This window comes from Nelumbo lutea, chromosome 8, assembly GCF_056320005.1.
Source record: "Nelumbo lutea isolate HS-2025 chromosome 8, American lotus-T2T, whole genome shotgun sequence".
NCBI classification, from domain to species: Eukaryota; Viridiplantae; Streptophyta; class Magnoliopsida; order Proteales; family Nelumbonaceae; genus Nelumbo; species Nelumbo lutea.
This window is the reverse complement of record NC_142691.1, coordinates 13,550,690-13,563,739: the sequence shown is the minus strand read 5'-3', so window position 1 is coordinate 13,563,739 and position 13,050 is coordinate 13,550,690. Positions and strand designations below refer to the sequence as shown.

Here is a 13,050-nt window from a genome sequence, read left to right as displayed (position 1 = left end):
GTGTCTCTTTAGCTTGCCATCATACATCTGTTCTTTGCACATGATTCCTATGTGTTCACAGAAGCCAACATTGAGCAAGGAGGCCTGATTCTGGAAATCATCCAACAATAGGCCAAGCTTCAGGACAGTAAGTGAATCTCTCTAAATCTGAAATTTTCTTTACTCCCAAAATGCATCATAGATTCTAAAAAATGATATCCAGGGTGATGGGGGGTTAAAAAGGTTACTTATGCTTCCAACTATCTAGGTTTACCTGCGGGATTAAGGAAGTAAAAAAAAAAGGTGCTTTAATTATATATGTGAAAGATTGGATACCAAATCAAAGAGCTGGAAGGCAAATTTTCTTTCTCCTGCAATTAAGGAGGTGTTGATTAAAGCAGTCCTAACGGCAGTCCCAGCTTATACAATGTCAGCTTTTCTCATACGTATAGGAATATGTGAAAAAATCAAAAGAATTCATAGGCAAATCCTGTGGGGGGAGAATAGTACGCAGAAAAAAGTTAACTGGGTGAGTTGGAATAATATTTGCAAAAGTAAATTTTCAGGAGGACTGGGTTTCAAATACCCTCATCTTTTTAACCTAGCCCTTCTCTCAAAGCTGGCCTGGAGGGTTTGCACTAACAAGGATAGCCTTTGGTGCAAAATTATAAAGGGAAGATACTTAGGGGATAAGAATTTCTGGAGCTGTAAAGTTCCTAAATCATGCTCCCGGGGCTTTAGAAGTTTAATGGTAGGGAGAGAAGTTCTAAGGGAAGGATATTGTTGGAGTGTGGCCAATGGAGAAGACTTGTCATTATGGGAGGACCCATGGATAAATGAGATTCATCATTTCAAACCAATGAGTCCTCAACCAAAAGATAGTGAAAAGGCCAAGGTAACTGACTTGCTTAATTCACAAAGATCGGAAGGTAAATTCTCAGTAAAATCAGCTTATCAGCATTTAGCTTCTAAGGATCAAATGAAGACCCCAAGCTTAACTCAAAACTCTAATGGAAACAAGCTATGAAAGAAAATTTGGGTCCTTAAAATCCCTCAAAAAATAAAACACATTCTTTGGAAATGTTGTCATAATAGCATTGTAGTTAAACAAGTCCTAGTGAGGAGATAGATTGGAACTCAAGACCTCTGCCCAATCTGCGGCAGAGGGCCTGAATCTGTCATGCATGCCATGTTTTTGTGTGATCATGCTAGGAATGTTTGGTTTGGTTGTGATTTAGCCATTCGGGCATGACTGTTTTTCTCGTTTAGCTATTTTATTGGTGGATTAATCAGGAACGGATTCTGCTCAGTGCGGATGAAGATGCCTTGAAACTCTCTGCTATTGTGCTTTGAAACATTTGGAAAGCCAGAAATGGTTTTGTATTTGAGTCTATTTCCCCAAACCCTTTTAATTCTCTCCTTTCTTTTCGCAGGTTGAGGATGGAAGTGAAGAGAGCTTCCCCTCCAAAATCAACCGACTTTTCCTTGCTGGACAAGCATTTTTTTCAAAGATGGATGGGATGTGAGGGGTGTATTGCAATGACAGATGGAAGTTTTGGAGCTGGTAGTAGTGCTTTTGGTTTTTGGATCTCTGTTAATAGAAAACACCTGTTTTTTGCTAAATGTGGGCCTTGAAAAGTTTTGTCTGCTCTCTACGCAAAGGCCTTAGCAGTTCAAGAGAGTGTCTTGTTCATTTATTCATTTATGGGCTGGGACTGAGATCTGTGACTCCTCTACTCTTGTGACTTTTATTTCCAAGAGATCTTTTGATTGCGAGCCTTTTATCTGGCCGATCCTTCATAGCCTGTTTGCTTTATCTGATTTTTCTTTGAAGGTTTTCATGGCAAAGAGGGACTCAATTGGGGCAGCGCATAGGCTGGCTGCCATGGGAAAGCATGGTTTTCAGGAATTCTGGAGGCATCCTCCGCCCTGGATGCTCCCACCTTTTAGTCTTGAAGATGTGGCTCAGATGTCTGTTGCTGCGGTGTGGAGCTCTGATCCTCCTCAGTTGTTTTTGTGTTTCTTGCGCTCTGCGTGTTTTCTTCTTGTTTTCTGTTTGTTTCGCTGTCTTTTCTACCAAAAAAAAAAAATTTTCCATCCCTATTTTGGCTACACGAAGAGTAGAATTATTAGCAACGACACTTAACGGAAGACCACCTATTGACTTACATCGTAATAACCGTCAGCCCCTAATACGGTCATCAGTCAATCAGTCATCAATTGCAGTTAAACTGGACTCTTTAGTCAATACTTAATACACGGGTAATAGGGGGATATTTTCTCGTAAGCTACGAAGTTTGTTACAATGTCCAGAATGCCCCTCTGTCAATTTCATGGTCATGGGCCTCATGGTTCCTATGACTATGCGTGGATGATGGTTCCTTTTCTCCCTGTACGTCAGAGAGAAGTCGCAGGGAGTGGCGGCACCAGCCACCAGTTCGTAACAGAAGCACGGCGCTACTTTCGCAAATTTGATTAAAGATTAGGGTATCTTTGTAATTGGATATTTCTACCCGTATTAATTCTCCCCTTCCCCGATCTCTTTTCGGGTTTTCTTCGTCTCTCCCTCTATTTCTATCCCTCTCTGCAACTGCTTCACAGTTTGTTTTCCATTCGCAAATCGTTGAAAACTTTAATCTTTTTGGCGGGAAAGATGTCGGGAAAAGGCGCGAAAGGTTTGATTACGGGGAAATCCTCAGCTATGAACGCTAACAAAGACAAAGACAAGAAGAAACCTGTCTCTCGTTCTTCTAGAGCAGGCTTGCAGGTTCTCTTCATATCTCCTTTGATATATATCTAGATGCTCCTGATGGACCTGATCTCTTATCAATTACCTGTTTTATTCCACTGTTTTGTGGATTTTTTCTCCTTGGTTGGGTTCTGCAAGGGTTTCTAGTTCTTGGTTCCTTTCCTCGGTTTTTGAGTTTCTTATACCTGTCATTGGTGCACAGTAGTTAGAACCTTATAGGCTACTTCTTCTAGAAGTTATATTTATGGGAAACAAATATAGAAACACGAAAAAAAATGGCATTGATATTCTATTTATGCTCGCTTCTTTATGCACTTCCTCAGCTCTTGTTTTTTCTTGTTACTCTGTAGCCTCTAGAACTGTTCTGTTTTATTTCATTCTATCATTTCTTGATAGGAATTACTCTATATTTTAATGGAGTCTCGCTTGTTTAAAAAGATTACATTTTTTGATAACCGGTAAAATATTTCGTTAAAGTGAAACAAATACTTAATGGAACTAGAAAGTTGTCCGCACTGCAAAAAGCAAATGACAATGTGGGTTTTATGATCTAAAGTCGTTTATGGCCTTTAGCCTCTCTCACGGTATTGTAGATGGCGAGATGTGTTGGACGAATTGTTAATTAAATAATTAATACATTTTGTTTCATAGACAAATGGATTCTGGAGGTAAACTCAAGATAGCATTTGTTTTAGCCTGTTTAGCCCTTTTTGAATCCGTTATTCAGTACCAATGTTTAAGTCATTGACTTATTTGGAAGTTAGTAGTAGTTGTGTTGTTTATTTTTATTTATTTTTTGACAAGTAGTAGTTGTGGTTGTTCCAACCATATTAGTTCTCTTATAATGCTTACTAGCGGGGAAGCCCCTGCTTTGCAGGGGCAAAATAGAAAAATGCCATTTGAAGATGCAATAATAAATTAGGTTATATTTTTTAAATAAAATAATTATAACTATATTATTATAAATAATAAATAACTATAGTGGGCTCCAATCTGGTTTAGGGTTGTCAATGAGTCACAACTAAGTAGAACCAGTCTTGAACCAATTATTTAATTTGGATCAAATCATAGACCTGATTATATTGAAACAATAGTTAAAATAATACTAATTTATTTTTATGTTAATAAGTTAAACATTTTAACTAATATTATCTGGTTTATTATTTATCAAATTTACTATTTCAAACATGAAACATTATAAAAATTACAAAAAAGATAAAAAAATATATTTCATAAAATATTTGATTCCAGACTTGAATCAATTTTGGACAGGTAAGAATGAGAATCAATCCAATAATTAATCAAGACAAAATCATGGAACCAAAACTGTTATAATTATGTTCAGTCAATTTAGTTCCATCAGGACAGACCCAACCCATTGGTTCAGCACCATTTTTTCTTAAATAAATTAACGTTTATATAATAATTTATTAAATTGAATAAAATAAATAAATAAATAAATAAAAGTTTATTGGGATGGGACTGGTATAGGCTATCCCAAACTAGACCTGACCCGTTGACAACGCTAAATATGGGCTCAAGGGGAGAGAATAATTTGTTAGTAAATTATTTCTAAATAAATAATTTAGTAAAATAAATAAATAAATAAATAAATGAATAAATAAATACATAAATAAATAAATAAATAAATGAATGTTTATTAAAATCTTTCTCTCAATGTCACATCTCCTTTATTTTACTGATTTAGTTTATTAAAATAAATAATTTATTTAATTTTATTAAACAAATAAATGTTTAGATAATAATAGTAAAATAAATAAATGAATAAATAAAAATTGAGATAGAGAATAGGAGGAGAGAGAGAGAGAATTGAAAAAGAAGAGGGATGGCATAATCGTAAGTAGTTGTATGTGGCACTCCTATAATTTTTGAATATCATAGGGGCAATTACATGGCAAGGTAAAGAAGGTGCATTTGTCTTATATGTGACATTCTTGTAATTTTCGAATGCTAGAGTAAAATGAGGTGGGAGAGAAGAGAGACAGAGTAAAGGAGAGAAGGGAGGGAGAAACACGTGTCAATAATTTAGAGCATGTCTGTCAAGGCAAGAGCAAATCATATGTCAACCTCCAAATGCTGCCGTACATCTTCCCAATGCTTTAAGTATATAATTATAGATTCCCATTCTGCATGTTAACTAAAGGAGTTGGTGGTGGAGATGAACCACTTGCTCGGTTGGTATCTAATAAAGTTTGAACATTGACAATTGACACCTCAGGGTTGGATTCGGTACCAAACATTGTGTATTTTTTCAAGTATCTAATATTGCATGGGGTGTCCTGGAGCTGAAACAATTTTAGTCTTTGAATGTATTTGCTTACAAATACTCTGCTACAAACTTCTACACAGAAAGATATTGGATATTCTAGGCATACAGAGGCTTAAGCCCACTCAGTCAGGGAGGTAGGTTCTTGGCATCCATAGGTGACCCCTTCAGTCTGAAAGGTTTTCACATCAGCTAACCTGACTATGGATATCCCTGTCTTGTTTCTAGAGAGGGTGTTAGGAGGAGTATATTTTATTGGAATTGTAGCCTGCTGGCTGAAGCTCTGCAGTTTGTATTCTAATGCTGTATGTTATTCTGTATTGGCACCTGTTTGTTTTTCTTAGGTTTCTTTTATAGCCTGTGATCTCCTTTGTAGCTCCATTGTATTACTTTTCTCTCTCTAGTGCAGTTTCATTGCTATTGGTAAAATGATCTAATTCTGATGAAACATTGTTAAGTATGATCAATAGAAAGGATAGACAAATAATCCAACTACTCTAGATGATGCCCTAAAGATGGATAAGCAATCACTTAAGCCAATGACATAGTCAGCTGTTTTTTGAATGCCATTTAGTCTTTAATGTGGAATAAGGTTGCATTTGCCACTGGTGCATTCTAGGATTTCTGTTGATCTGGCAATCTGAATTCTACAATTGTGGAGGTTTGAACTCGGACCAGTCATTTTGTGAGACTTCAAGAATGCAGGCCTAAGATGATATTTCCCATCCACCATTCTTTTTTTTTTTTTTTGGGGGGGGGTCTGTCTGACAGTAATGAATGGTTTTTCTTCTATATCTTCTATGTTTAAGGGCATCTACTAATGAAGATGACGTCAATACCATAGAACTTAAGTGGAGGTAGCCATTAGGGAAAGTTTCAGTGTTCATCATGGTTATTTTTGCTGATCTTTTTAGGAGATCAATCACAAGCATGCCTTGCAACAACCTGTGTTGGAGCATGCCCTTTACATGATTGTGACGATCGATTGGAAATGGCAGGAATGAGTCAACCCCATTCAGGAGGACCTGTGAATTTTTTTTTTTTTTTTTGGGTTCAGAGGTTGAAACCAGACTAGATTTTAGATTTGTTTCTTATATGTAGTTTCATACTTGTGTGATTTCCATTTGGAGGTGTTGCATATCAATGTTTTAAAAGTGAGAAGGCCAAGCCTCTTAGAGACTGAGGTGCAAGGCACACCTGTACAAAGTGCACCGCCATGTTTGAAGAAAGAAGTCAATTGAATAGCTTCATATACAAGAAACATATAATATAATTCTGAAATACATAAGCTTTTCAAAAGACCCATTAATCCATTTGGTTAGAGCTTCATGTTATTAACACAATGGTCCATGTATGTTCATGCCCTACATGGGCTAAACTGTTTGAACTCTAAACATTATAGGTACAACCTATTCAACATCAAATTCAATGGTAGTTCTTCAAAACTTATCAATAAACCAGGTGAAGCACACCCCACAAAGTGAGCCTACTGTGCATGACATATTTGACATGCATTTGTGTTGTTCAATTCTAGTTTGACCATGGTTTTGCAAATTCATGCTTTGATGTACTCGTGCTTCAATCTATAGAATCTGTGGTTAGGTGATTGGATGGTACTGGTCAAATTGCATCTGAAATCTTAATGTGCTATTCCATGGTAGAAATACGTTTAAACCAGTGGATGTATGTTTCCTTTGTCAAGCAAGTAGTGAGACCATGTTCTACCTACTAATTTCCTGTCCTTTCACTTCTTGCATTTGGGAGTTTTTTTTTTTTTTTTTTTTTTTTCCAACTTATATTTGGCTGTGGGTGGAATCCTCTTAGGGATATCAAAAATGTCTTCAGCCATTTGTTTTCCTGTCCTCCTAAGAGAGAGGAGGGATAAGTGGTTATGGTGATGTGTAAAGGCTGCGATTATTTGGAGTGTGTGTGTGTGGGAAGAAATGAATTTTGGAACTTTCAAGGAGAAGGTGCAATCTAAGGAAGCTATCATAGAAAACATTTCTGTTAAGGTGGTGCATTGGGTAAAGTTATTGGATGTCTTTACCCCCTCAATACTCGGTACATCATTTGGAATGGGAAAACCATGTCTAGCTCATCATTCCAAGGATGCATTTCAATAAAAAAATATTCCAAGGAGAACAGCAAAATGGTTATGGACACCACCTCCCAATCAGATCAAAGTGAATTTTGATGGCTGCAGTCTTGGCATTCCAGGGGATCCAGGAATAGGAGGTGTATTTAGAAGCTATGAAGGACACATCTATGCTGCATTATTGGTCCCAGATATGTTGGCATTTCCATTTTCCTCATGGATTGAAGCTTGCTAAAGGTATAAATTTCAGAAATTTACTAGCGGAAGGAGATTCCTGTGTAGTTATTGGCTGGCTTGCAAAGAGGGATTCAAATGGCTACAAGCCTACAACCACTCAATTTTTGCACTGTGTCAGACTGTCAGCCAGTGCACAATTGATCACTTACTATTTGCCTATTTGGTTATTTATTGATAAGGTTTATGAACAACCTGGGCTATTTCAACTGATTTCCACCCGTTGGTGGAACTCCAGTACAAGGTGGGATGTAACACTGACATGGTCTGCTGGAATGAAGATGAATCTGGCATGTTCCTTATCTGCTGGACTATCTTTTTTTTGTTCAATTGCTGGGCTGTCTGGAACCTGGATTTTCCAAAGGATTCCCAGCCCTACGCAAAATTCTGATACAATGCGGACTATGGGGATGATGTGGTCCATTGGAATAACCACATGGATGATTTGGAGGGTTCCTCACTGACCTGGTTAGGGAACCTTCCCCCCACCCACCCACCCACCCACCCACACATTGTCACATCCACATCTGGATGTTATTGAATTAGATTTATTTGATCAATTACTGCTTGATTCCTTTTCTTTTGTGATCTTGTGCAATGTGTTTGTTTGTGATGGTTGACCATAGCTCATAGATCCATTTAACTGAATACATGGCCAATTTGTTGGGTCACCTAATAGACCCAATTAGGAAACATATCTTGACAGAGACAAACACACATCTACATTTGGATGTTTTAGCTGGATTCTTTTGATGGATAGTTAACTGGATTTATTTAATCAACAACCATTTGATTTCTTTTTCTTATCTTGTGCAACCAATCAATTTGTGATGGTTGGCCAGACACAAACACACAAATCTATTCATAATTTTAAAATCAGAATAAGCAAGGGCCCTCACACAATTGAAGACCCAACATCTGCCACCAATTTGACTTCATTTCTAGCCTGTCTTCAAAAATCCGCTTGTTCCTTTCTCTCCAAATGCCCCAATAGTCTGCAAAAGGAATGGTACTCTAAAACATTTTAGCTTTCTTGCTGCCTGTCAATCTTGTCCATTTAGTGAAGGTTTCCTGAGGTTGAATCGGGCAAGAAAAAACACCTTGAATAATGCAGAAAAGGACCAAACAAGCACTGTTACTTAACACTGAATAGATAAATGGCATGGATCTTCCTCATTGGACATGACACATCTATTTGGAATATGAAATCCCCTTGATTTCAATGATCAATTGTGAGAATGCTATCCAAGGAATGAAGCCACAAAGAAACCTCAACTTGAGGGGGAATTAAATTTCCCCAATTACCTGAAAAGTTCCTATTCCCCATCTGATCTCTCATCAAAGCATCGTAAAAAGATTTATATTACAGAAAATTTTCCATTTTTACATTCTTCCCTCCATATGGAGGGGTGCATCCGGAGTTTTATGTGATAGGTGAATACTGCTTAGATTAAAAGGAAAATTCTATAAAACAGTTATAAAGGCTAGATATTGCTGTATGGAGCAGAGTGTTGGATAGTCAAGAAACACGTCTGAAAAATGAGTGTGGTAGAAATGCATGTGTTGAAACTCTAGAAAGGATAGGTACAGAAATGTAGTCCTTTGGAGGAACCTAGGTGTAGCTCCAATAGGTGATAAAATGAGAGAAAGTAGACTAAGATGATTATGGTTTGGCCACATGCATAGAAGACCTTCAACAACACTCGTAAGAAGTGATTTGCTGAAAGTTGAAGGGGCTTGAAGGGCTAGGGGTTGACCAAAAAATACATGGGTAGAAGTAGTAATAAATGATTTAACCACCAGTAATTTAACAATTGATATGCCATTAAGCAGAACAGAATGGTGAAATATGATTAATATAGTTGGCCCCATATAGTTGGGACAAGGCTTGGATGATGATGATTCATGACATTCTTTCCACTATATGGCATTAGCTTTACAAACATCATCTTGACTTCTTTTAGTTTGGGAAATAGAAGAATGTCACGTTTGATGACATTTTGCACAATTCATCCAATTCTCTATCCAATAAATGGACACCCAATACAACTTAATCTCCTCTTCTTGCAAAATACTTATAGCAATGTTATTTATATTCAGCTTGTAATGCCTATGACAATCCTTACCCCATAAGAAGTTACTTCTCTTGTATCGCAATCAAAATTAACCACCCCATATCTGCAAAGAGCAACTCTCCTCCAAAGAGCATCTCTTTCTTTTCCAAACCTTCACAACCATTTGATGATTAAAGAGATTAGTGAATGAAAAAGACAGAGTGAAATAGGAAATATTGATTTCCCACTGATGGTAGCGAATATTCTTGAATACTATTGGTGCAAGTGGTGCCTGAACGAGAAGTAATAAGTACATGGATAATGACTATGTAATGTTAAAACCAATTTATCTACTGAATTGATCGGTTTGCCCTACATTTCTTTCTTTGGTTGAGCAGTTGATTATTTATTTTGAGCATCTTGAGACAGCCTTGATGTGCATTGCACTATGTATGCTATCAATTAATAGGTTATTTTGGTTATCTTGATTGAATTTATTACATTCTATAATTTACTATTGATTGATTGGTTCTTTGGAGTATCCTGATTGAGGTAGATATGGCTTGTGCATCATATCATGTATGATACCTGTCTGGTAAGGATGCTATCAACCTATAAGCTGCTACAAATTTCAGAATGACTATTAATCTGGAAAATTTCCAGGAATGTTTCTTTTTTCTCGAAGTACCTGATCATCGTCATGGGGCTGCAACATTTGGGAAATGGATCTCAAGTTTTTTACTTATTTTTGGATAAACAATTGGGATCTCACATGCAATCACTTTCCTATAGTTCCATTTTGTAGGCTCTGGGATTTTCTATGCAGGCTTAATGGTGGCGATTTTTTGGGGCACTGGAGAGTATCTTTTACCTTGTTGAATACCAATATGGTCTGAGGGCATCCATTCCTGCCAAAAGAATTGCTGGACTTGGGGATTAACATAATCTTCCTTCCTTTGTAGTATTTCTTCTGTATCTGATTGCTACTTTTGATTGAATGAGACAATTTTGGTATCAGATATCTTGCTTATGCCAGAAAGGATGTGGATATAGTTATTGAAAAAAGATTTGAAGAATCGTAATTTAATAGACATCATGGTGAAATGCGAAAACAGAATTCTATAGCTGATCTGAGATGGTTGGTAAGGCTTTGTTGAGTTGAGTGCCTCTTGTTTGGGCTAAAAATGGTGAAATGAAATCCAACGTGATTCATACAGAAGCAGTGTAGGCAGATTATTGAGGTTCACCTGTACTATCTTTCTTATTAGGATATTTCTTCTTATGGTAGATCTCAAAGTAGGTAATGGTGGTAGTTGCAACTTGAGTTTCCACTAGTCGAAGTTCTCTCTTCAAGTTTTGTTCAATTCCTGTCACATGCACAAAAGAAAAATGGTTGTGGAAAATATGCAAGGTATATAAACAAGAAGCAAGCCCAACTATTTTAACTGTGGGAAATGGGAAATGGACAAAATATGTAAGAAAATGCCCAAGTAGCAGTTGGGAAATAGAAAAGAGAAATGTATGGGAAATTGAGAATGCTAGTTCTGTTTTCCAGGATTTTTCGTAGATTCGTAGTACTTCTTGTGGTTTCCTTGTATATTCTATTGATGTTTTTCACCATGTTTTACATCCTGTGTCCCCATTTTATGGGGAATGCCATACTTTTCTTTCACAGGAAATAAGAGTTCACAAGAAATGCATTATCAAAATTTATGATACATGCTGTGTTTCTTTTTCTCTCTAATGAGAAACTGGTATGCATATTATATACACTATCAAACAAGTTGCTTTGCAATTTGCAGAAAATTTCTCTCTTTAATCAGTTTATGTTATATGTCTCAGTTTCCTGTTGGCCGTATTTATGTATGCATATTGCATACACCTTATCAAAAAAATTGCTTGCTTTGCAATTTGCACAGTTTCTCTCTAATTGACCATTTTGTGTCATTTGCTGCAGTTCCCTGTTGGCCGTATCCATCGTCTCCTAAAGTCCAGGATTGCAGCTAATGGAAGAGTGGGGGCAACAGCTGCTGTGTACTGTGCAGCAATCTTGGAGTATCTTACTGCAGAAGTCTTGGAACTGGCAGGCAATGCTAGCAAAGATCTGAAGGTTAAACGTATAACACCAAGGCATCTGCAGCTTGCAATCCGAGGGGATGAAGAACTTGATACACTGATAAAAGGAACTATAGCTGGTGGAGGTGTGATTCCTCACATCCACAAGTCCCTGATCAACAAATCCTCCAAAGACTAGTGGCTTAATGCTGCTTAAGGGGTATTGAGAATCACCAAGAAGAGCTTGTATTTGCTTTTATTTTGGCTGTGTACAATTGCAGACTGGCTGAACTCCTTTTCTGCTGCTGAGGCTGACTGGGGTATTGTCATCTTTTTTCCCTATATTATTGGTTATATTTTTCCTTTGAGGCAGATAGGATTGTTTCATCTCATTCAAGTAATTACTTATAAAAAAACTCCATGCAAGTCATTCTGCAAATTTTTCTCCACATGCTTTTCTTTTCGTCTGATTTCTATGTTTTTTCACATGTGCAGTCGTGCTGTGGTTAAGCAATGCAGTTTCGGTGCATGATTTTGTGTTTAATCTCCATTCAAGATCTTAGCTTAGGGGTCGTGATGTGCTGCGACCGCAGCTGTGTGTAATGGGCTACGTAACCAATGACAAATGAAGTGAACACTTCACTGTTCCGTACACAGGGGACCGCATGTGATATGGGTCATATGTGTCCCATGTGTCCAGAACACTGGCGTGTTCACGTGTGAATGGTTATGTAGTCCGTTTTACACCGTTGTGTTTGCAGCAGATCCTTTGTCAAATCTAAGATTACTATGCACCTTATGTCATAGAAACTTAACGTTAATCATACCAAAAGGGCGTTGCCCTGCTAATAGAATCGAACATTAAGGGAGATATACTCGATGTGCGCCTGTAGTGTCTGTGGGAAGAATTTGTGCAGGAGATCGGAGTTGGTTAACTTCTGGAGTAAAGTTGAAAAATTCCCCCAGTCTTGGGGAAGTTTTGTCATGCATAATTTGTTAATTATTGAAGTTTTATGGAAATTAATTTACAGATCAACCATATAAATTGCCCCAATTTTACTGATTGGAGCAATTATGCAGTTCCTCCAGAAGTCTAAATGCAACCTAATTTTTGCCTTTTTTTTTTCTTTCTTTAATTTTTGCTATTAATATCATAGAAAATATCATTCCATCCAATTTTAACTATGTTATGCTTGGGCGCATTCTCTTTTTAATATTACTAGCAAGTAAGCTGGTGTGTCTGAAAGCGCACTGTTAACCACTTTGGAACATCTGTTTCAATATTTATAAATTTTTCGATTATCAAAATAACTATAAAATGTAATTAGTGGTGAGAAAGATGTCGTATTCACAGGGAAGTGAGGAAAAAATTGTTGTGTACTTCAATCCAGACAAAATAACAAGATTTGATATTGCAGAAACACAAAACCTAATTAACTGAACTGTAATCCATTAAAATAAAATTCTAACAATGTTTAAAGTAAAAATTGTAGAAAAATAAGTAAATAACATAAATAAAAAAATTAAATAAAAAATTGCAATTCGGTTTGAGGTAGTAATATCTAGATCTATCCTTTGACCATCGAACTCGAGCTGG

At 36.9% G+C, this 13,050-nt stretch overlaps 1 protein-coding gene across 2 annotated transcripts; it reads left to right on the top strand.

Moving 5' to 3' along the window:
• Positions 1-11,892, top strand: LOC148842832 (putative histone H2A variant 3). 2 transcript variants are annotated; one of them, XM_088958274.1, is made up of 3 exons: positions 1-127; positions 1,413-2,746; positions 11,356-11,892. In XM_088958274.1, the coding sequence occupies exons 2-3, from the start codon at positions 2,633-2,635 to the stop codon at positions 11,650-11,652; spliced, it is 411 nt and encodes a 136-aa protein (XP_088814400.1). In that variant the 5' UTR covers positions 1-127; positions 1,413-2,632; the 3' UTR covers positions 11,653-11,892. The 2 variants fall into 2 exon arrangements, with proteins under 2 accessions (XP_088814400.1, XP_088814399.1); XM_088958273.1 differs by lacking the exon at positions 1-127 and adding an exon at positions 570-874 and having other exon boundaries at positions 1,413-1,963.
• The last annotated feature ends 1,158 nt before the right edge of the window (positions 11,893-13,050 follow it).